The sequence below is a fragment of the Carex rostrata genome, chromosome 13 (genome assembly GCF_964058835.1).
Source record: "Carex rostrata chromosome 13, lpCarRost1.2, whole genome shotgun sequence".
Taxonomy (NCBI): Eukaryota; Viridiplantae; Streptophyta; class Magnoliopsida; order Poales; family Cyperaceae; genus Carex; species Carex rostrata.
This window is the reverse complement of record NC_135930.1, coordinates 1,805,736-1,831,020: the sequence shown is the minus strand read 5'-3', so window position 1 is coordinate 1,831,020 and position 25,285 is coordinate 1,805,736. Positions and strand designations below refer to the sequence as shown.

Here is a 25,285-nt window from a genome sequence, read left to right as displayed (position 1 = left end):
GCAAGTATGTATTTGAGTATAAAACTTGTTCGTTTTAATAAAGTTTGTGACAAATTACCAATTAATTTATAAATGTTATGAATATAGTGGATGGTTCATTCATTTGTAACTCCCAATATTAATCCCCACTACCCCACTACCATTGGAATTTATGTCCCACTACTATTTAGAATTCATTTTTATATTTATTATTGTAATGGCTTTTCATTTACAATTGGTAGCCTATAAATAGAGGCATTGTAATCTTGTATTGTACACATGAGAAATATATGAATAAAAGATAGTCATTCTTTACATTCTTGTTTATGCTTGTTTATCTTTATTTTATAACACGTTATCAGCACGAGAGCTCTACTAGTTGAAGATTCGAGGTAATTTTAATAACTTTTATTTCAATTTCATTTATATAAATAATACTTCCTAGTAATTGCTAAATGAAATAAGTTATCAATTTATTTATATTTATTTTGAGATGTTTAGTATAATTCATATAATTGTATATGAAGTGCAATTTTTTATTTAATCTTTCCAAAGAAGATTTACATGATGTACAAATATTGTATAGTGGTTCATTTTTTTTTTCTTTAATAATTGAATCTTCTTGAAGAAGATTTCAAAAGATATTAAGAAGATCTTCCTGAAGAAGATATAAAGAAAAATTATATGATGCGCAAATTTAACATGATGTTCATATTTTTTTTTTCAATAATTTAATCTTTTTGAAGAAGTTAAAGATATTCTAAGTTGATTTATTATCTCTTTATGGTTGAAGAGATTATAACGAGTTGTTGGACAAAATAATTCAATTGGTTCTGCTTCATTTCCTGAAGTAAATGTAGCAATATATAATAATAAATTTGAAAAAAAAAATTGTGGAAGTGGACAAGAATGAGTTTATTATTATGGTGATTATTACAAAAACACATATTTCACCTGAAGTGGAAAGATAATGAAGAAAATTTAAATAATGTGCAAAAATTAATGTGATGTTCATATTTTTTTTAATAATTTAATTTTCCTGAAGAAGATTTATGTGGCTCTCAAAAATTAATATGAGAATATTTCAATATATCTTCTTGAAGAAGATTTCAAAAAGATTTATATGATGTGGAATTTTTTTGATGTACTCTTCCCGAAGAAGATTCAAGAAATATTTTGAGTTTATACATTATCTTTTACATTATATTATGTTAATGAAATGGCCTGAAGCCATATGAATATAAATTATATTAATGAAATTGGCCTGAAGCTATTTTATCAATTGACCTGAAGTTCAATTATAATAAATTATTGAAGCCACATGTCTTGTTCTGGTTGAACAAAATAATAATTACACATGAAGTGAAAAATAATATGATGGACAAACTATTAGATATGGACGTGATAATGAAGAAAAAGCGCATCATTCCACTAGAAGTGGAAAAATAAATGAACAAAAAGAATTACCACTAGAAGTGGAGAAATAATTAGAAAGTGAAGAGAATGACAAATAAGAAAATTCATGCTATTATTAGTCATGTACCTGTCGTACGCCAATGTACCTGTAGTACGTCAAAACATTATATTGAACTATTATGGACAAACTCAATTTAGTCAAATGATTTGACATTATTTGAATGATGAAAAAGAGATATATAAAATAGGTGACATTTATGAAAAATTGAGCCCTCACTGTTTGAAGAAAAAAAATAGTATATCAAACTTATACAAAATTATTTGAAAAGAGATGATTTACTTTCATAAATCATTTAATTTTCTATTAATACAATGCCCTAAAAGAAGGTTATTCGTTTCTATTAATACAATGCCTTAAAGAAGCTTATCTATTTCATTAGAGGTATTACAATATAAGGTGGAATTTTAATTTTTATCTTTTATGTTGTTACGGAAAATTGTAAGATAAAAAATGAATAGTTGTTCATTCTTTATTTTGAAAAATGAATTAATACTTATTTATTATTTATATTGATTGTAGTGCATAAAAAAATATAAATGTAAGATAAAATTTGCTTATTTATGTTTAATTTTTTTAAATACTACTTATTTATTCTTTTTATTATTTATTATTGTTGAAATGGTGTTTATTTATTTTTATAAAAAAAAATTGATTGAAAGCTCCAGAAGAGTTATTTTGTTGTTACATGGAGGAATACAAATTTATATTTATGATGTATTATATTATTGTAAGTCTCAAAGAAAATTTATTAAGATTTAAGAATATCCGCTGAAATAGAAATTATGCTGAGACAAATAAAGTTGAATATATGCTTATTGAAAACAAATTGCATATCTTTTCCTCCGACTTGTACTACACATATATTAGTGCAATTGAAACACATGTTATTATAAACCAGAAGTTTACATACAAGAATATGTTTATAGTTTGGCATGTCCGGTTGGACCATTCCGGATCAATAGTGATGCGAAAAATAATAGATAATTATGAACATTCATCAAAGAACTAGACAATTTTTTAATCTGATGAAATTTTTTTGTGTTGGTTTTATTTCTAGAACGTATACAATATGATATTTGTGGAACATTATATCCAACATGTGAACCATTTGAAAATATTATGATTTTAATTGATGCATCAATAAGATGGTCACATGTATGTTTATTATCAAATCTCAACCTAGCATTTGCGAAATTACTTGCTCAATAGATTTGATTAAAGAGCATAATTCAATTACGAAAATACGTCTAGACAATATCGAAATTAATGTTGAACATCCTGTAGATGTTCGTATATAAAAAGAAGATATGATATTTGCATCGTGCCAACTAGCTATTACAATGCTTCCCCTTATAATTGGTTTTTGGTCACATACCTAATATTTTCCATATAAGAATTTTTGAATGTGCGGTATATGTTATAATTTCTCCACCACAATGCACTAAAATGCGATATCAAAGAAAGTTGGGAATTTATATTGAATTTGAATCTCCATATATAATAGAGTATCTAGAACCATTGATGGGAGATTAATTAATGGCTAATTTTGCCGGTTGTGATTTTGATGAATAAAAATTTCCAACCTTAGGGGGAGAAAACTATCAGCTGGAAAAAAAATATATTAGTATGAATTATCATTGTCTTATTTTGATCCTCGTACTAAATAATGTGAACTAAATGTTCAAAAGATAATTCATTTTCAAAGGTTAGTGAATCAATTGCCAGACACATTCACAAACTCAAAGAACGTGACCAAATCACATGTACCAGCTGCTAATGCTCCAATTAAAGTCGGTGTCCCTGTTGGATAGACTAATTATAACACGCATGAAGCGTGGAAAAGCAATCGGTTCCAAAGATTAAAAATATAAAAATCCTCGAAAAAGAAAAGGAGAAAAGAATGAAAATGGTCAAGTCGGGGATATGATAATTTCAGATAAAACTCCAGAAGAGAATAAAATTATAAGTAATATTGGAGTTCCAGCAGAAACTCAGGTATCTGAAATTCATGAAAATAAAGAGATCTTGATAAATTATATCATGAATGAAATAAGATGGAACCGAGATGAAATTGATATCAATAATATTTTTGTATATAATATAGCGCTAAACATAATAAATATTGAGGATCATGACTAGAAGTCTATTAAAGAATGTCGACAAAAGAATGATTGGCCAAAATAGAAAGGTGCAATTGAGGTAGAGGTAAACTCTCTTGAAAAATGAGAAGTTTTTGGACCTGTAGTCCTTGTACCTCAAGGTATAAAACCAGTAGGATATAAATGAATATTTATGAGAAAATAAAATGAGAAAGGTGAAATTTTGAGATATACTCACCTTTGGTGGATGCTACAACTTTTTGATATATAATTAGTCTGGCAGTCCTGATAAGCCAAAATTATATATGTAAAAACCTAGGGTTGAATATGAAAAATAAACCAAGTTTTGATTTAATTAGGGTTAACTAGGTTAGAAATGTCCAAAAGTTCAAGTTACTGCCCTAGTTTTGTTTGTTCTACAGGTAATCAAGTTTATGGAGCTTAACGACTCAAACCGGGCGAATTAGCATAAAGAATGGAGCATCTGACTTATCCATTACGGCCCGTGATGAGATCCACTGCGGCCCGTAATCAACCAGCCAGAACACACCAGAAAAATTTCAGCCTCTCCATTACGGCCCGTAATGAAGTGATTACGGCCCGTAATGGCCTTTCAGAATTGCGCAGATTGATTTATTTTAACTGCCCATTACGGCCCGTAATGGGTCCATTGCGGCCCGCAGTTAAGTCGGTGCAGAGTCCGAATTAGTTATTTCTGATTGGTTATTTCTGGATTTTTGAGTTGTATATATATAGAGACCTGTAGAACAGATAAAGGGGAACGTTTTTTAGACAGAATTGAGAGAGAAAAACAAGGAAAAGCAAAAGGAAAACAAGAAGAGAGAAGAAGAAGGGAGGAGAGATCATTGATCAACCGGTTTTATTATTTGCTTTTCTCTTCTTTGGAACTCTTTTATTTCTTTTGAATTGATTGTATCTTGGCCATGGCTGGCTAAGAGCTTTTCTAGGGTTATGTAGGGTTGTACTTGAAACTTTTGTTATGGTTTAGTTGGTTTTACTTGATATATGCTTGTTCTTGTGTCATGATCTATTCTTTATTTGAATTGCTTGTGAGGACTTAATCGAAATTGCATGAAACCCTAGGATTTAGTATTTACAATTGAGAAATTGGATATTAGGTCCAGACCATAAGGAATAGAGTATTTGATAGGCTAAGTACTGAGAGGTGACGCTTGTCTTATACGGGCTTTACCTAATAGGTCAGAAAATTGTACCAAGTACCGAGAGGTGAAAGATAGTTTTCTAATTCAATTGGGACAGTAAGGACTTAGTGACTTTAGATTAGAATAGCCAAGTACTGAGAAGTGACGCTTATTCTAATTTAAAGATGGTATTAATATAGAAATATCACTTTATACCTACAACACCAAACTGTGCCTTCATAAACCTAAGAACAGAAATTTATAAACCAATTAGTCGTAACATTAGTGGATAGGAACCCTAAGCAAACCCTAATTTCTCATACTTGTTATAAACCGAATTTACTTTAGAAGCTTTAGTTTAGTCACAATCAAACCGAACCATCCCAAAAACAAACAAATTCCTTTTATTTCCTTTACTAAATTAAATTGAGTAGGTTAGGTTTAATATTCCGAATTGTCCCTGTGGAGACGATCCCTAAGTACTACTTGACAAGGTTGTACACTTGCAACCGAATTGAGGGTAAATTAGGATTTATTACTTGTGTAGTAGTAAAATTCACATCAAGTCCATGAAGGACTTAATTTGCACCTAATGGATATTGTTACAGCCTATTTAAATGGCTCGCTTGATAATGATATTTATATGAAAATCTCTGAAAGATTTAAGATGCCTGAAGCATGTAATTTAGGTTCTCGAGAACATTATTCAGTTAAATTGAATAAATTTGTATAATGATTAAAGCAATATGGACGCATATGCTATAATCGTTTAAGTGAATATTTATTGAAACATGGATATAAGAATGATACGACCTGTCCATGTATTTTCATGAAAAAATATAGAAATGATTTTGTTATAATTGCAGTTTATGTTAACGATCTAAGTATCATTGGAACTCCTAAAGAGCTTCCAAAAGAATAAATTATTTAAATGAAGAATTTGAGATGAAAGATCTTGGAAGAACAAAATTTTGCATTGGATTGCAAATTGAACATTTAAAAATGATATTTTTTATGCATCAAGAAAATTATATTGCAAGAGTGCTGAAATAATTTTATAAGGATAAATAACATTCATTAAGCACTCTGATGGTTGTAAGATCATTGAATGTGAATAAAGATCATTTAGACCTCGAGAAAATGATGAAGAACTATTTGGTCATGAAGTACTATATCTTAGTGCAATATGAGCACTTATCTTGATGGGCATACAATACATGATATATCATTTATAGTAAATTTATTAGCAAGATATAGTTCTTCTCTCACACGAAGATATTGACATATAAATAAACATATATTTCGCTACCTATGAGAAAATTTAGCAATGCACAAAAGCAAGTCAAGTATGTGTTTGGTTAAGATCTGTGATTCAACACATTCGTCAGACATGTAGATTGTTTTTTAGAGAAATGATCCCGAAGATCATATATGAATATAATATTATATGTATTGCTCAATGAAATGAATGATACATTAAAGGAGATAGAACAAAACATATTTCACCAAAATTCTTTTTCACATATGATCTCGAAAAGGATAATACTATTAATGTTCAGCAAATCTGTTCAAGTGAGAATCTAGCAGATTTATTCACTAAGGCACTCCCAACTACAATATTCAAAAAGCTAGTTCATAATATTGGAGTTCGCCGATTTAAAGATCTTGTCATGAGGGGGAGTTAATACGCATTAAAAGAATAATGTACTCTTTTTCCTTCACTAGATTTTTATCTCATAGGGTTTTTTCTAGTAAGATTTTAATGAGGCATATTCTTGTGTAATAGACATCCAATGGGGAGTGTTATGAATATAGTGGATGGTCCATTCATTTGTAACTCCCAATATTAATCCCCACTACCCCACTACCATTGGAATTTATGTCCCACTACTATTTAGAATTCATTTTTATATTTATTATTGTAATGACTTTTCATTTACAATTGGTAGCCTATAAATAGAGACATTGTAATCTTGTATTGTACACATGAGAAATATATAAATAAAAGATAGTCATTCTTTACATTCTTGTTTATACTTGTTTATCTTTATTTTATAACAATAAAGGGTTTATACCCAAAAATTTTGAACTTATCATCTTTATAAAAAAAAAAAATCAAATAAACACGGTTTTGAAATTTTTTCCATATTTACCAAGTTGGCAGCTAGCCTTAAACTGCGAAACCAACAAGTTGGTACTGCAGTTTAAAATTGCAAACTCAAATTAATACACTTTAGGACTATATTAAAGCTTTAAACTGCGGTACCAACGTGTTGGATCCGTTGTTTAAAGTTGCAAACCTAGTAATTATGGAAATTTTTGAAAACAATGGTTATTTAGTTTTTTTTTTTTTTTTAAAGATGGTAAATAAAAACCCTGTTATCTGTTTTATATTTGTTTGTTTCAGCTGTCATGGTGCATCCCTTGTAGCAAGTTTACTCGTATTTGTTTTGCTCTTTTTATCTTTTCTAATTAAAGTGTGCAGGAAAGAAAGATTTTATCTTTTCTGAAAATATCCTTTTCCATACATAAAGATAAAGAATTCAAGTTATCACATTTTTTACAAGAATCATACTAATCAATAATGGGCCTTTTAGGGCCCAACAAGCCAGCTCTCAGACTTGTTGTTTTTACAGAGCCCAAAGTAATTCTGGACATAAAGACTAGGTCCATGCGAGAATCAGACCGTTTCTAACACCTAACTCAAATTTTTGTGTTTAGATACAGACCGTCAGATCTGTTTAAGCACGAATATTAAAGGGATCTGGTGCATTCCAAATTGATCCGAATTCTGATCGGACGGTCCAAAACCAAATTCAAATATTCTATTATCTCAGAGGAAATGGACTCCCATCAGTCGCATCTCTCCCTCCCTCTTAGCCGACTCTCTCACTTCTCTCGGTAAACCCTAAACCCTAAACTCTCTCTCTCTCAATTTGTCGCAGAATCAAAAGTAGAATGAATGGTGCAGTAGCCAGACCGAGACAGGGCTGAGGGAGAGACGCTAAATCAAGACCCTTCTTTGCTCGATTCTCTTGATACTGGTATAATTATTTTTTTCTCTGTGTAAGTTTAGTTTGATTTTGGGTAAAATAGCCACTAATGGCTGACTTAAAGCTTGAATGCGTGCTTGGTGATTTTTCCCTTCTTTTTTTTCCTTTCCTGGTTTGACTGTTTCATACTTGGTACTCTTAGATCTGGGGCATTGTCAAAATTGTAAAAAAATTAGAAAAAGTTTGGCCTTCATTTAGAGGATTAATGGTTGTACTGTTATGTTAATGGGTTTAGATATTTTTGGGTATTGACTAAAACCCTATAGCTGACCATAAATTTTATTTCAAATCAGCTGTAAAAAGTGTCAAGGCATTAAATTTATTTGCTTAGTCTGGTCTGATAATTTCTGACCAACTTTGCACTGATATTACAAGAACCCTGCAACTTGCCACTCAAAAAGAAACATCTTGAGTGTAACAACTCATTGCAAAGCTGCTACATAAAAAGCTGCTGCAAAAATGTCAATTTGCTTAGTGTATAGTTGGTGTGAAAAGCTACTAATAGAACAAAATTATATCATGGATACTCGATTCTTCTTTTTTTCTTGTTTGGGATATTTGCTTAAACCGTAACTATGACTGTGGTTGAGAAAGATGGGAGGCTGGATCACTGTTGTACTTTTAACACTTGGGATATATGTAACCTCTTTTTTTAATTAAGATATGTTTATCTTAATTCTTGAAATTGAGAAGCGATTAACTCTGTGCAACTCATTAAAGTTCCATTTTTTCTGCATTTGTGAAGGTGAAAGATGATGAATATCAAGGCACATGGTAGTGAGGAGAATTATGGCATTGATAAGATCAGTAGTTTGCCTGATGATGTTCGCACGCATATCCTATCTTTTCTTACTACAAAAGAGGTTGTGAAAACATGTATCTTGTCCAAAAGATGGATAAACACATGGGCTTCTGTACCGGATCTGAAATTTGGCATTGAAGAGTTTGGATTGCCAGAGTTTGTTGATGATGAAATGGCTGTAGAATTTGTGACCAAATTCAAACTGCTTCTGAGAAGTGTGTTGGAGAAACCAGAGACATCTTGTGTTAACAAATTTCAACTTTTGTTTGATTCGGTTTCCTTGCCTTGGACTCGAGACATCACTGATTGTATTGATGATGTGATGAAGTTGAACCCTCGAGAGTGCTTAGTCAATTTGGATTCGAGTACAAATTTGAACTTAAATGCTAATCTCATTTTCAATTGCGCATCACTAATACATCTCCGATTGTGGTTCTCTACAAGAGTTGATCTAGAACTCAACTCAGTGAACCTTCCTTGCCTCAAAACCCTTAGCCTTCATGGTGTTGCAACGAGCGATAACTTTTTGAAGAAGCTTTTGTTGGGGTGTCCTTGCCTTGAAGAATTAGAGCTACAAAGTAGTAGGTTCAACATCATTGAGATATGTTCCAACACTTTGAAGAAGTTGGTTCTTTGTAATTGTTATGGAATGAGAATTCCGTTTTGCAACGGAATGAGAATTCATATTTCCACACCTAATGTCCTGTATTTGGATATTCATACGTTTTGTAGGTGGAATATTCTGTTGCTAAATCTTCCATTGCTAGTTCATGCCTCCATCTGTTTTCATGGTTGGTATGATCAGGATGAATATGACCCTAGGGTACCCAAGCTTATTCAGAGCCTTTCAAATGTCGAAAGCATACTGTTTTACCCCATGGTACTTTCTTTTTGCAATATATTTGAAACAAAAATCTGTAAATAGCTATGTGATTTTCCTTTTAATTTTATTTTTCTCTGGAACATAGTTTTCAATTTTACTTTGTGATGAAACTAGGAATGGAAGATGGATTTTTCTAATTGCCCAGTCTTTGACAACTTAAAGAGCCTGGTTCTGGTTCTGGTGGAATGTGATTTCTTCGTCTTTGATTTTGTACCATTTTTCATCCATCAATCCCCTAAACTACAGGAGGTCACCTTAGAAAACTGTATTAAATATGTAATCTCTCTCTCTCTCTCTCTCTCTCTCTCTCGGTATTGTTACCGGTACTTATTATATTGCATGCCTCGTTTAAGGGAGGCAGACTAAACCAAAGTCAATTAATGAGATGATATAAATATCCAAATTTTATCAAATAAAAAAATGACAAGTTTCGAGTATTTATGGTCAATAGATAACAAGATAGTCAAGGTTGTGTAATACCAGGTGTTGTTCATATTAGCCCCCTTAATTAAGGCCTTGTCAAAGGATCTATTATCAATGAAACAGATGCAACTTGTTTTGTTACTATTGAAGGAATCGGAATCGGAATCGGAATCGGAATCGGAATCAGAATCGGACACGGAATTTGTAGATGAGGAGATAACTCAAGAGGGTCCAGAAGATGCATTAGTACAGCGGGAGTTCCTTAAGACCGTTAGAATTGTAGGATTTAAAAATATTAATAAATTTGTTGATCAGCTGATCAACAAGTTGCTTCTCCATGTTAAGATCATTGGTGAAATTGATATTATTTGACAACATTGTTGTCCATGATAACTTGGGAGAGTTTTCATATACAACTTTGTTGTATTAATGTCATATAATATGTAATATTTTGTGGGTGTATTTTGCATTTTTCTACTATTTTGTTGGCGTGGATGTAATATTGGGATGCATGGGGCTTTAATAGATAATTTTGAGTACCAGGGTTTAACTACCACAGGTTTGTGATGGTTTGGTACCAGTACCTTAGTGGGCAATCATTGTGGGTGGGTGATTTTCTTTCTTTCCCCCTCTTTTGTTAGATTATTGTGTTGTATTGATGCCACTGGACTTCCTATAATTTTGTCTTTTAGTAATTATTTTTATATGCGGATGTGATTCTGTGTCAGGTTTGTTAATGTAACATCAGTGGCCTGAATTTCACTCATAATTGTAATGTTTTATTCTTATGACCTTGTTTGAAGTGTGCACTATAGAAATTTCTCTTTCTAATGCAGAGTCAAGGATATCCTTTTATGAGAGAAGAGGATATTATTATTTCTATTAAAAAATATTCTGGAACTTTTATGGGTATAGAAGGAAAAGCCAACAATATCAATCAATCAAAATGAAGCACACATACCAGTGTCTTATATTTTTTTTATTTTTTTGGGTTTTCGAAGATTGGTGTTGCGCTATTTTCTTGTCGGACTTGATTTACAACCCAGGAGTAATATCCGTTACCAACCAATGAATGAAGTTCCTTATCACAGTATTACACAAGATATATTACCCAGTTTTGAGATTAGACAATGATGCTGGTTTTAAGTCTTAGAGGGTTTGTCAGCAATATAATATAGTTTTAGATGTAATTTCAGACTTTTGTTTCATTTAATGAAACAGGTAGCAAGTTTTTATCAAAAAAGAAAAAGTAATGTATGTACTAGTTTGTACCGGTGTGGTCTAGAATGAGACACTTTTGTATTACATGATTAAATTATTCATCATGTGCAAATCAGAATTTCATTTTTTTTTTTTTTTTTTGGTAAACCTGTGAAATCAAAGTTCCAACTCTGGTACCCGTCCAAAGCTCTAAAAATCCGTACACAATTAAAAGAAAAAACATAATTTTAAACAATAGAATTTAATTCGGACAACTCTTCACTAAAATAGACATAATTTTTTTTGGAACCGAATCTTCTGCCCACATGAAAATTTTTGTCTCTAAAATCACAAGTATGTGAGTCCGACTAGAGTGGAATTTGATGCAAAACTATATCTAATATTTAAATGTCAAAATTCACCTCAGACCTACATATTAGTGACTTTGGGGGCAGAAATTTCTTTCTCACAAGATAGCAGGTGACCCGGTTCCATTTTTTATTGGAAGTCCAACTAACTTGAAACCTTAAGGGCCTGTTCGGCAGTAACGCAGGAATGAGAATGGGTATGGGTTGGACCGAATTTTGCACTGCTTGTTACTGTTCATGTGGGAAAAAAAAATTCAATCAGACTGAATTTTTTTTTCGCACGTGAACAGTAACTCTCAGAGTTACTGCCGAACAGGCCCTAACCATTTGAAACTAGAATCTAAGACATTTAAATCCATAGATCATACACCTAGATTGACCAATGTATGCCTTTCTAAAATCTCTCTTCAAAGAGTTTTATTCACTTGCTTGCTTTGACATACTGTTCAATCATTTATCTTTTTTGAAACCAAAATTTACATCTGTCTTTCGTTTTACGTTGTTTTGTTTTATGTCATTCTGTTTTATGTAGTTTGTTTAAATATTTTTATTGTTAATATGAGTAGCTAATGTCGGAATATATAATACAATAAATAATAAAACAAAAAATATATAAGTAATGACAACGAAGTACAAATCAAAACATGTACAAAATATAAGTCTCTGAGATAAAACATTTATGTCACATTCATATTTTGTAATGAAACATTTATATATTGTTGCCAGGATTAATCAGAGTATAGGACATAGACGTTTCATTATTGTTTTTGCAATAAAACGTCGATGTATTGTTTTTAATCTTTAAACGGTTATAATTATTGGTAGGAAACTATGATTTGAATGTACGACTCTAATTTAGAAAGCTTGCAAAGAGATGAAAGACCTTTATTAGAATTGTGGGAAAATAAAACGTATAAATCACGGAAGACCACAGCACCAGAAAGCCAACATAATCAGAATTGCCAAAAAAAAAAAAAACAATGTTTAGTGCTTCAAAACTTCAATTGAAGTTTGTGATCATCATTCCGTTATTAATTAAAGATTTGATTTGATAATAATCAATATTCTGACATTGAGAACTAATATTATAAAAAATTACAAAGTTCATAAAAAAACTTGCTGTGATTAACCATGCATATTTCAATCAGAAAATATATAAAAAATTAAAATGATTAACCATGCATGTTTCAATCAGAAAATATATACATTGCTTGTACATTGCTCGAATCATATCACCTAAAGTAACTCATATTTTGAAAAAAAAAAAAAAATTGAGTTTAGATTCGGACCGTCTGATCTGTTTTAGCACGAATATTAAAGAAATCTTGTGCATTCCAAATTGATCCGAATTCTGATCGGACGGTCCAAATCCAAATTCAAATATTCTATTACCTCAGAGGAAATGGACTCCCAGCAGTCGCATGACTCGCATCTCTCCCTCCCTCTTAGCCGACTCTCTCACTTTTCTCTAGGTAAACCCTAAACCCTCAACTCTTTCTCTCTCAATTTGTCGCAGAATCAAAAGTAGAATGAATGGTGCAGTAGCCAGACCGAGAGAGGGCTGAGGGAGAGACGCTAAATCAAGACCCTTCTTTGCTCGATTCTCTTGATACTGGTATAATTCTTTTTTGTTTCCTCTGTGTAAGTTTAGTTTGATTTTGGATCAAATAGCCATTAATGGCTGACTTAAAAGCTTGAATGCGTGCTTGGTGAATTTTCCCTTCTTCTTTTTTTCCTTTGCTGGTTTGACTGGTTCATACTTGGTACTCTTAGATCTGGGGCATTGTCAAAATTGCAAAAAATTTAGAAAAAGTTTTGTCTTGATTTAGAGGATTAATGGTTGGACTGTTGTGTTAATGGGTTTGACATTTTTGGGTTTTGACTGAAACCCTATAACTGACCATAAATTGTATTTCAAATCAGCTCTAAAAAGTGTCAAGGCATTAAATTTATATCCTTTGTCTGGTCTGATAATTTCTGACCAATTTTGTACTGGTATTTCCTTAGTCTGGTCAAGGCGTTAAACTTATTGCAAAGCTGGTACATCAAAAGCTGCTGCAAATGTCAATTTGCTTAGTGTATAGTTAGTGTGAAAAGCAACTAATAGAAGGAAAAAAAGCTACAAATTGAAAAAAAAAAAAAAGCAACTAATAAAACAAAATTATATCATGGATACTTCTTTTTTTTTCCTTATTTGGGATATTTGCTTAAATCATAACTATGATTGTAGAAAGATGGGAGGCTGGATCACTGTTGTACTTTTAACACATGGGATATATGTAACTTCTTTTTTTAATTAGGATATGTTTATCTTAATTCTTGAAATTGAGAAGGGATTGACTCTGTGCAACTCATTAAAGTTCCATTTTTTCTGCATTTGTCAAGGTGAAAGATGATGACTATCAAGGCACATGGTAGTGAGGAGAATTATGGCATTGATAAGATCAGTAGTTTGCCTGATGATGTTCGCACGCATATCCTATCTTTTCTTACTACAAAAGAGGCTGTGCAAACATGCATCTTGTCCAAAAGATGGATAAACACATGGGCTTCTGTACCGGATCTGAAATTTGACATTGAAGAGTTTGGATTGCCAAAGTTTGGTGATGATGAAATGGCTGTAGAATTGGTGACCAAATTGGAACTGCTCCTGAGAAGTGTGTTGGAGAAACGAGAGACATCTTGTGTTAACAAATTTCAACTTTTGTTTGGTTCGGTTTACTTGCCTTGGACTCGAGACATCACCGATTGTATTGGTGATGTGATGAAGTTGAACCCTCAAGAGTGCTTCGTCAATGTGGTTTCGAGTAAAAATTTGAACTTAAACGCTAATCTCATTTTCACTTGCGCATCACTAATACATCTCCAATTGCAGTTCTCTATAGAAGTTGATCTAGAACTTAACTCAGTATACCTTCCTTGCCTCAAAGCCCTTAACCTTGATGGTGTTGCAATGAGCGATAACTTTCTCAAGAAGCTTTTGTTGGGGTGTCCTGCCCTTGAAGAATTAGTGCTACAAAGTAGTGATTTCAACATCATTGAGATATGTTCCAACACTTTGAAGAAGTTGGTTCTTCATCGTTGTCACGGAATGGGAATTCAGATTTCCACACCTAATCTCCTGTATTTGGAGATTGATGTGGGTAGGTGGAAAATTCTGTTGCTAAATCTTTCATCGCTAGTTCATGCCTCCATCTTTTTTCGTGGTTGGTATGATCAGGATGAATATGACCCTAGGGAACCCAAACTTATTCAGAGCCTTTCAAATGTCGAAAGCTTACTGTTTTACCCCATGGCAAAGGTACTTTCTTTTTGCAATATATTTGAAACAAAAATTTGTAAATAGCTATGTGATTTTCCTTTTAATTTTATTTTTCTCTGGAACATGGTTTTTAATTTTATTTTGTGATGAAACTAGGTATGGAAGATGGATTTTTCTTATTGCCCAGTCTTTCACAACTTAAAGAGCCTGGTTCTGGTGGATAGTGTTTTCTGCGCCTTTGATCTTGCACCATTTTTCATCCATCAATCCCCTAAACTACAGGAGGTCACCTTAGAAAACTATGATGATGATGTAATTTCTCTCTCTCTCTCTCTTCATACTGCTACCGGTACTTATTATTTTTGCATGCCTCATTTAAGGGAGGCAGACTAAAACAAAGTCAATTAATGAGATGATATAAATATCCAAATTTGATCAAATAAAAAATGACAAGTTTAGAGTATTTATGGTCAATAGATAACAAGATAGTCAAGGCTGTGTAATACCAGATGTTGTTCATATCCTTAATTAAGGCCTTGTCAAATGATCTATTTATCAATGAAACATATGTAACTTATTTTGTTACTATTGAAGGAATCGGAATCGGACACGGAATTTGTAGATGAGGAAGATGCATTAGTACAGCGGGAGTTCCTTAAGACCGTTAGAATTGTAGGATTTAAAAATAATAATGAATTTGTTAATCAGCTGATCAACAAATTGCTTCTCCATGTTAAGATCATTGGTGAAATTCATATTGTTTGACAACATCCTTTGTCCATGATAACTTGGAGGAGCTTTCATAAATGACTCAGTTGTATTAATGTCATATAATATGTAATATGTTGTGGGTGCATTTTGCATTTTCGTACTATTTTGTTGGTGTGGATGTAATTTGGGGATGCAGGGGCTTTAATAGGTAATTTGAGTACCAGGGCTTAGCTTCAAGGTCAATTTTGGAAACTTGTAATTTTGGGGATGTGGTGGTACTGGTACCAGTAGAGATTTGTGATGGTTTGGTACCACCTTAGGGGCAATTACTATGGCCTAGAGTGTTATTTTTGTTTTTTTCTCTTTTGTTAGATTATTATGTAACTTGTTGAGGCTTTTGCATTGCAACTTGTTTTGTGTTGATGCCACTGGACTTCTATAATTTTGTCTTTAGTAATTATTTTTATATGTTGATGTGATTATGTGTCATGTTTCCGCACATACCATTGTCTTGTATATTCGTTTTTCTATTTTTTTTTTTTTTTGGTTTGAGAGGATTGGGGTTGCACTATTTTCTTGTCGGACTTGATTTGAGACAAGATAATGATGCTATTTTTAAGTCTCGGAGGGTTGTCAGTAATATAATATAGTTTTTGTTATTTTAGACTTTTGTTTCATTTTGTGAAACAGGTAGCTAACTTTAATTTCTCAAAAAGAAATGGTAATGTATCTACCAATTTTGTACCTGTGTGGGCTAGATTGAGACACACTTTTGTATTACATGAACATAATTAAATTATTCATCATGTGCAAACCATAATTTCAATGTCTCACCCAACATTGGTAAACCTGTGCAATCAAAAGAAAGCTCTAGAAATTCGTATAACATTAAAAGAAAAAACAGAATTGTAAACAACAGTAAATTCTGACAACTCTTCATTAAAATAGATAAGGGAACCACTAACAGTATTCCTCATTCAGTCTCCTATTTGTTCCCCATGTTAAAAAAACAAAAAAAAGTACAACGGGACCACTAATTGACGCACATGTGCTAATTGCCACCAAAGAGCAAGGTTAACGCGATTTTATTAATAGTCAAAACATATAGTATTCATACCTACGAATTTATAATATTCATATTTATTATCTATAATACTCAAAACTGGAGGGGGCCATTAATATTGGGAACCAGTAACGACCAGGGGGATCGCTGGCGTTTTGTCACAGCCTGGATTGGGGACCGCAACCGTCTGAAAGCGACATTTGCCAATATTGGGGACCACTACATCGAATATATATAGTATTCATATCTAAAACAATGAAGTATTCATATCTAACTAAATAAGTATTCATACTGACGATTACGAAGTATTCATACATGTTCGAAATAATTTATACAATTCAAAATTTAAAGTCAAATTCATCTCTCTCACCCCACCTCTTCCAAGAAGTATTCATATCTAACATGAAGTATGCATATCTAACATGAAGTATGCATATCTAACAAATGAAGTATTCATATTTAACTAATGAAGTATTCATATGTTCTACTTTGACAATTTTAGCTGGACTAGCATGGACCCCCTCCAATGGTGCACCACGCTCTCCCGACCGAATCTTGACGGTGCACCACTCTCTCCTCGCCAGATCTCAACGGTGTACCACGCTCTCCTCACCGGATCTCAACGGTGCACCCGGGTTAATTAATGTCAATCATTAATAACTACTTTTGTTAGTTATGACAAGTTGGGCCGGAGAGACTGTTAGGGGACTACTTCTAAGGGAACAATATCTTCATTCAAATAGATAAATTTTTTTAGTCTGTGTCCCTCAGTGGTCAGGTACCTGAGGTGCAATTTAAAAAAACAAATGGTCTAGATTGGAATGAGGTGCAATTTAAAAAAACAAATGGTCCAGATTAATTCTAATCGGATCAAACTCAATTTGTTGCCTATTGAAACTATAGAGGGTTTGCTTTGAAATTTGTGCAAAGTTAAAAAAATAGTTTAGATTTACCGACTTGAAACCTTAACCATTTGAAATCCCATAGATCATACACCTAGATTGACCAGGAGTGTGCCTTTTTAAAATCCCTCTTCAAATAGCTTCAAATTCTGTTTATGGTAGAACTCAAATTAACCAAACTTAAAAGAGGATGTGGTTCAAATGCCCCGTTGGTTTTGTGCTCCAATCATGTTCCACATTCTTATCTCTGTTTTTAATATTTAAACTGTCGATCTGAACCGTTCAACATGATCTCCATATTAAAATGTGCTTGGAGACAAAAATTTATATTTTTAGATTTTTTTTTTCTATTTTTTAGATAGGTAAAAAATTATTATTTATCAGTAAATTCTGGACCATCCAAAAGCAAAGATTTTGTACCTATCTAAAATAATAGTACTTTTTAAAAAAAAATATATATAAAATTTGATCTCCAAGAATATTTTAATATGAAGATAATGTTGAGTGATTCGGATCGACCATTTGAATTTAAAAAAAAAATGAAGATAAAAATGCGGGACATGATTGGAATAGAAAATCAATAAGAAATTTAAGCTCTCGTCAACTTAAAAATTAAATTTTTAATTCAACAATGACCTCCGCAAACCTGCGAACTAGGTAAATATGGAAATTTTCGAAAACAAGGGTCATTTGGTTTATATTTCTAAAGATGGTAAATAATAAAAAAAAGTGGCTTGTACCGTGTTATTTGTTGCGAAGTTTAATGGTATTTGTTTTGTTATTGTTACATTTTCTAATTAAAGTGGGCACGAAAGAAAGTTTTTGATTCGTTTTTTATTTGTACCGTGTCATGACTGTCATCTTTTCTGAAAGATGAAGAATTCAAGTTATCACATTTTTTACAAGAATCATACTAATCAATAATGGGCCTTTTAAGGCCCAACAAGCAAGCTCTCAGACTTGTTGTTTTTACGGACCCCAAAGTAATTCTGGACATAAAAGACTAGGTCCATGCGAGAATCAGACTCTCTCTCCTAATTATATCACTGAAGTAACTCAAAGTTTTGAGCTTAGATTCGACCGTCAGATCTATTTCAGCACGAATATTGAAGGGATCTTGTGCAATCCAAATTGATCCGGATTCTGATTGAACGGTCCAAACCCAAATCCAAATATTCTGTTACCTCATAGGAAATGGACATCCGTCGCATCTCTCACTCCGTCTTAGCCCACTCTCTCACTTCTCTCGGTAAACTCTAAAACCTAAACTCTTAGAAAGAGACAGGGCTGAGGGAGAGACGCTAAGTCAAGACCCTGTTTTGCTCGGTTCTCTTGATACTGGTATAATTTTTTTTTTTTTTCACTTTGTAAGTTTAGTTTGATTTTGGGTAAAATAGCCATTAATGGCTGAGTTAAAGCTTGAATGCGTGCTTGGTGATTTTTCCTCTTTTTTTTTCCTTTTTTTCCTCTTTTTTTTTCTTTTTTTCTTTTTTTTTTGACTGGTTCATACTTGGTACTCTTCGATCTGGGGCGTGGTCAAAATTGAAAGAAATTTAGAAAAAGTTTGGTCTTGATTTAGAGGATTAATGGTTGTACTGTTATGTTAATAGCTCTTGATATTTTTGGGTTTTGACTGAAACCCTATATTTGGCCATAAATTGTATTTCAAATCAGCTCTAAAAAGTGTCAAGGCATTAAATTTATTTCCTTTGTTTGGTCTGATAATTTCTGACCAATTTTGTACTGGTATTTCCTTAGTCTGGTCAAGGCATTAAACTTATTGCAAAGCTGCTGCAAACGTCAATTTGCTTAGTGTATAGTTAGTGTGAAAAGCAACTAATAGAAGGAAAAAAGCTACAAATTGAAAAAAGAGAAAGCAACTAATATAACAAAATTATATCATGGATACTCTTTTTTTTTTTTTTTTCTTATTTGGGATATTTGCTTAAATCGTAATTAAGATTGTGGCTGAGAAAGTTGGGAAGTGATTACACTTGGGATATATGTAGTTTTTTTTGTTTAATTAAGATATGTTCATCTTAATTCTTGCAATTTGAGGAACGATTAACTCTGTGCCACTCATTAAAGTTTGTGGTTTTATGTATTGTAAAACAGAGTTGTGCAGGGAGTTGTTTGAGTAAATGCTTTTGTGAAGGTGAAAGATGATGAATATAAAGGCACATGGTAGTGAGGAGAATTATAGCATTGATAAGATCAGTAGTTTGCCTGATGATGTTCGCACGCATATCCTATCTTTTCTTACTACAAAAGAGGCCGTGCAGATATGCATCTTGTCCAAAAGATGGAGAAACACATGGGCTTCTGTACCGGATCTGAAATTTAACATTGAAGAGTTTGGATTGTCAGAGGTTATTGATGTTAAAATGGATGTAGAATTTGTGACCAAATTCGAACTACTTCTGAGAAGTGTGTTGGAGAAACGAGAGACATCTTGTGTTAACAAATTTCAACTTTTTTTTAATTCGAACTTTTACTTGCCTTGGACTCAAGCTTTTGCCGATTGTATTGGTGATGTGATGAAGTTGAACCCTCGAGAGTGCTTAGTCAGTGTGGGTCCATGTAAAAATTTGAAGTTAAACGCTAATCTCATTTTCACTTGCACATCACTAATACATCTTCAATTGCGGTTCTCTACAAAAGTTGATCTAGAACTTAACTTAGTAAACCTTCCTTGCCTCAAAACCCTTCACCTTAAACGTGTTGGAACGAACGAAAACTTTTTGAAGAAGCTTTTGTTGGGGTGTCCTGTGCTTGAAGAGTTAGTGCTAGAAAGGAGTGTTTTCAACATCATTGAGATATGTTCCAACACTTTGAAGAAGTTGGTTCTTTGTGGTTGTTGTTTAGAAGTGAGAATTCATATTTCCATTTCCACACCTAATCTCCTGTATTTGAATATTGATGTGGGTACGTGGGATATTCTGTTGCTAAATCTTCCATTGCTAGTTGATGCCACCATTTTTCCTTTTTTGCATTATCTGGATGAATATGCCACTTGGGGACCCAAGCTTTTTCAGAGCCTTTCAAATGTCGAAAGCTTATGGCTTTCATTTAATTTCCCCTTTGGAAAGGTACTTTCTCTTTGCAATATATTTGAAACAAAAATATCTAAATAGCAGTGTGATTTTCCTTTTAATTTTATTTTTCTCTGGAACATAGTTTTAATTTTACTTTGTGATTAAACTAGGTACGGATGAAGGATTTTTCTAATTGGCCAGTCTTTGGCAACTTAAAGAGCCTGAAGGTGAGTGGGGGTATGTGCATCTTTGATCTTGCACCATTTTTCATTCATCAATCCCCTAAACTACAGGAGGTCACCTTACAAAACCACGATAATGATGTAATCTCTCTCTCTCTCTCTTTTGGTACTGTTACTTGTATTTTTATTTTTGCAAGCCTCAATTAAGGGAGGCAGACTAAAACAAAGTCAATTAATGAGATGATAGAAAATTCCAAATTTTGTCAAATAAAAAATTGACAAGTTTCGAGCATTTATGTTCAATAGAAAATACTATAAATGGACTAGATTAGGAAGTTAAGAAGATAGTCAAGGCTGTGTAATACCAGGTGTTATTCATATTAGCCCCTCAATTAAGGCCTTGTCAAAGGATCTATTATCAATGAAACATATGTAACTTGTTTTGTTACTATTGAAGGAATTGTACACGGAATTTTTAGAGGAGATAACTCAGGAGGGACCAGGAGATGCATTTGTACAGCGGGAGTTTCTTAAGATCGTTAGAATTGTAGAATTTAAAAATGATAATGAATTTGTTGATCAGCTGATCAACAAGTTGCTTCTCCATGTTAAGATCATTGGTGAAATTCATATTGTTTGACAATATCCTTGTTCATGATAACTTGGAGGAGCTTTCATATATTACCCAGTTGTATTAATGTCTTATAATATGTAATATGTTGTGGGTGTATTTTGCAATTTTCTACTATTATTGATGGTGTGGATGTAATTTTGGGATAAAGGGGGCTTTAATAGATTATTTTGAGTACCAGAGTTTAGCTACCAAGGTGGATTTTGGAAACTTGTACTTTGGATGTGGTGTTACTGGTACCAGTACAGGTTTGTGATGGTTTGGTACCAGTACTGTAGTGGGCAATTACTGTGTTGTATTGATGCCACTGGAGTTCTATAATTTTGTCTTTTAGTAATTAATGTTGATGTGATTCTGTGTCAGCTTTGTTAGTTTAACATCAGTGTGGCCTGAATTTCACTCATAATTGTAATGTTTTGTTCTTATGACCTCGTTTGAAGTGTACAACGAGAAATTTCTCTTTCGTTTTGCTAATGCAAAATCAAGGATATCATTTTATTATTTCTATTCTAAAATATTTTGGAACTTTTATGGGCACACACACCAGTGTCTTATATTTATTTATTTATTTCTGGTTTGAGAATATTGGGGTTGCAGTTGCACTATTTTCTTGTCGGACTTGATTTACAACCCAGGAATAATATCCGTTACTAACCAAGGAATGAAGTTCCATAATTATCACAGTATTGTTTATATCAGGTACACAATATATATTACCCAGTTTAGAGGCTAGATAATGATGCTGGTTTTAATTCTCAGATGGTTTGTCAGTAATATAATTTAGTTTTAGATGCTATTTTAGACTTTTGTTTCATTTAGTGAAACAGGTAGCTAGTTTTAATTTCTCAAATAGAAAAGGTAATCATGATTAAATTATTCATCATGTGCAAATTAGAATTTCAATTTCTCACCCAACATTGGTAAACCTGTGCAATCAAAAGAAAGCTCTAGAAATTTGTATAACATAAAAGAAAAACCTAATTTTTTTTAGTTAGCACTCTAATAAATCACAATTAATTGATTAACACTAAATTAGTCAGATTTCAAAACCTATCACCCACACAAACCCAGTCTGAGCATCAAATTAGACTGGTGCGCGCACTGAAAAGACGCACCAATTTGATACGCGCACTGGAGAGACGCACCACAGCACCATGTGGTGCGCACCAACCCGTATGCTCATGAAAGAAAGTCTTATTAGTGGTTGAGAAATAATTGCATGCAAGTCAAAGCATATAAACTTAAAAAATGCATCTCCTTTTCTCTCCTGGTGCACTTATCTTTTGACATTAACTCATATCATATCAAGTCTAGTTTTCTATTTGAAAAAAAAATGCGTGCTTTTTTGTTAAGCTGGTGGGCACCCTCAACCATAGTGACAAATGAATTATTCGGGTTCGGTTCGGCGAGATCAAAAAATTCGTGATTCAGGTATAATTCGGGTATAATTCGGGAATGATTCGGAATTATTCGGACCAGAAATCTCAGTCCTGCAAGGGAGCAAAAAAATAAAAAACCAAAAAAATAATTGTTCTTGGAAAAATTCAGGAAAAATTCGTGAATAATTCGTAAAATTCGGGAATTATTCGGGTTTAATTCGGTCAAAGTTCGGTCAACCGAATAATTCGGTGTTCGGTTCGGCATCACCCCAAAAAAGAATTAAACGGATATAATTCGGGTATAATTCGAATACCTTGTCACTATGCCCTCAACTGGCGTATCATTTGGTGTGTCTCCCCAGCACGCACACTAAATTAATGTGCTTCTCTAATATGTGCACCAAATTGTTCGCTTCCCTGATATGTGCATCAAATTGATGCGCCTCTCTAGTGCACGCACAAGTTAAATTTGATGCGCAAACTGAATACACGTGGGTGGTAGATTTTAAAATCTGATCAATTGAATGTTAATAAATTAATTGTGATTTAAAATCGGAAAAAACTCTTCATTAAAATTGACATAATTTTTTTTAGTCCGTGTCCCTCAGGTGGCCAAGTATCTGAAGTGCAATTGAAAAAAACGAACGGCTCAGATTAATCTCAGTTGGATCAAACTTAATTTGTTGCTTATTGAAACTATAGAGAGTTTACTTTGAGATTTGTGCCAAGTTAAAACAATAATTCAGATTTACCTCTTGCATTATGAGGGGATACAGATTATAATTTGTTTATTGGTAAATTCAAAAACTTTAACCATTTGAAACTAGATTCAGAGACATTTAAATCCATAGATCATACACCTAAATTGACCAACCGTGTGCCTTTAATTCATATTTCTCAATAAACCAAACTCAAAAAGAGGATGTGGCTCAAATGCCATGTTGATTTTGTGTTCCAATCATGTTTCACATTTTTATCTCTGTTTTTAATGTTTAAATAGTCGATCTAAACCTTTTAACATGATCTCAATATTAATATGTGCTTGGAGACAATTTTTTTTTTTGGTTATATTTTAGATAGCTACAAAATTACTATTTATCAGAAAATCCTGGACCATCCAAAAATAAAGATTTTGTACCTATCTAAAATAATATTAATTTTAAAAAAAAACTATATAATTTGATCTCCAAGCATATTTGGAGATAAAGTTGAATAGTTTGGATCGACTATTTGAATTTAAAAAAATAAAGATAAGAATGTGGAATATGATTGAAACAGAAAATCAATAAGAAAGTTAAGCTCTCCTCAACTTAAAATTAAATTTTTTAATTCAACGATAAATACCCTTCGTTCTGAGATTGTTTCTTATGTCAATGAGGTGTCGAAATGTTGTTTCCGATAAAAGTCGTGGGAATAAATCAATCCTACTATTACTACCTCTGGTTTCCATTGTTTGTTGTTATATATCTTCTGGTTTTCAAACTGTGTACAAACAAAGAAATTTGGATTAATTAAATTTGACTATTTTGTTGCTTCGACATACTGTTCAATCCTGTTTAAGGGGCATTAATTAACAGTTTAATTTGTATGTACTTGTTGTTTGATATATAGCTTAAATAATTATGGAGTAAATTGATAGCTTAAATAATTTAATTCAAAAATATAACAAATAAATAAATATATTAAACACATAATACTCCTATAGTGTCATAAAATAAAAAGAGTGAGACTATGGTGTTTTGTAATGTAAACCTAACTATGATGTTTTGATACATGAATCCTAAGATGTGCTTTGAATTTCATCCAACACTCATCTTGACGAAATTTTTAAAAATACAATAATAAAATAAAAATAAAAATAAATAACCACGAAATCCTGAAAATTTGAAAAATACCCTAGCTGCATCCCCTAAATGTGGACCATAAATGGGGTCCGCATCCCTAGATGTGGCCCCTCTTTTTTCGTTTTTTGGTTTGAATTGAATTGTCACTGCAGAAAAAGGAAAAGAAAAAAAAAAGAGAAAAGAGAAATATAAATGAAACTATATCTTTTCTAACAAAAAAAAAGTTTGGGATATTATCTCCCCAATTTACTTAATGAACGTGGAAGCTATTGAGATGTTATTATAAAATTTGAAAAGATAAATATATTATGAGCAGGTTCAAATGCTTCGTTACTTTATGCTTTAATCGTATTTTAATATCTTTATCTTTGATTTTAAAGTTAAAACAAAAGATTTGAACCGTTCAACATAATATTCACGTCAAAATGTACTTCGAGATCCAATTTTATATATTTTGAAACTTTTTTATTATTTTTTAAGATAGGTACAAAATCAATTATTTCACAAAATAAGTGATTGTGGACCATCCAAAATCAGTGATTTTGTACCTATCTTTAAAAATAGTAAAAAGTTTCAAAAAAAATATAAAATTTTATTTCTAAACACATTTTAACGTGGATATCATGTTGAGTGATTTGAATCTTTTATTAAGATTTTGAAATCGAATATAAAAATGTTGGGGGTATGATTAGAGCATTTGAGCCCTCCTCATATATTATTTAAATTTAAGAAAACAATATGTAATTTCAAAAAAATTAAAGGAGATAGGTACAAAATAGAATCATATGTATATATCTTTTAAAATAGAATCATTTTTAAAGATTTCAAC

General features: G+C 32.2%; 2 protein-coding genes across 4 annotated transcripts; both read left to right on the top strand.

The window, feature by feature from the left end:
• Positions 1–7,585: 7,585 nt before the first annotated feature.
• LOC144564155 (F-box protein At4g22280-like) lies at positions 7,586–10,447 on the top strand. Its single transcript, XM_078313694.1, has 4 exons — positions 7,586–7,762; positions 8,517–9,453; positions 9,571–9,732; positions 10,030–10,447. The coding sequence occupies exons 2-4, from the start codon at positions 8,524–8,526 to the stop codon at positions 10,249–10,251; spliced, it is 1,314 nt and encodes a 437-aa protein (XP_078169820.1). The 5' UTR covers positions 7,586–7,762; positions 8,517–8,523; the 3' UTR covers positions 10,252–10,447.
• A 2,460-nt stretch (positions 10,448–12,907) lies between these two features.
• Positions 12,908–21,595, top strand: LOC144564737 (F-box/LRR-repeat protein At4g14103-like). 3 transcript variants are annotated; one of them, XM_078314339.1, is made up of 4 exons: positions 12,908–13,062; positions 13,833–14,748; positions 14,866–15,021; positions 15,304–15,894. In XM_078314339.1, exons 2-4 carry the CDS (start codon positions 13,840–13,842, stop codon positions 15,472–15,474), a joined length of 1,236 nt encoding a protein of 411 aa, XP_078170465.1. In that variant the 5' UTR covers positions 12,908–13,062; positions 13,833–13,839; the 3' UTR covers positions 15,475–15,894. The 3 variants fall into 3 exon arrangements, with proteins under 3 accessions (XP_078170465.1, XP_078170464.1, XP_078170463.1); XM_078314338.1 differs by lacking the exons at positions 13,833–14,748; positions 14,866–15,021; positions 15,304–15,894 and adding exons at positions 19,501–20,474; positions 20,591–20,743; positions 21,060–21,595 and having other exon boundaries at positions 12,913–13,062; XM_078314337.1 differs by lacking the exons at positions 12,908–13,062; positions 13,833–14,748; positions 14,866–15,021; positions 15,304–15,894 and adding exons at positions 18,642–18,726; positions 19,501–20,474; positions 20,591–20,743; positions 21,060–21,595.
• The last annotated feature ends 3,690 nt before the right edge of the window (positions 21,596–25,285 follow it).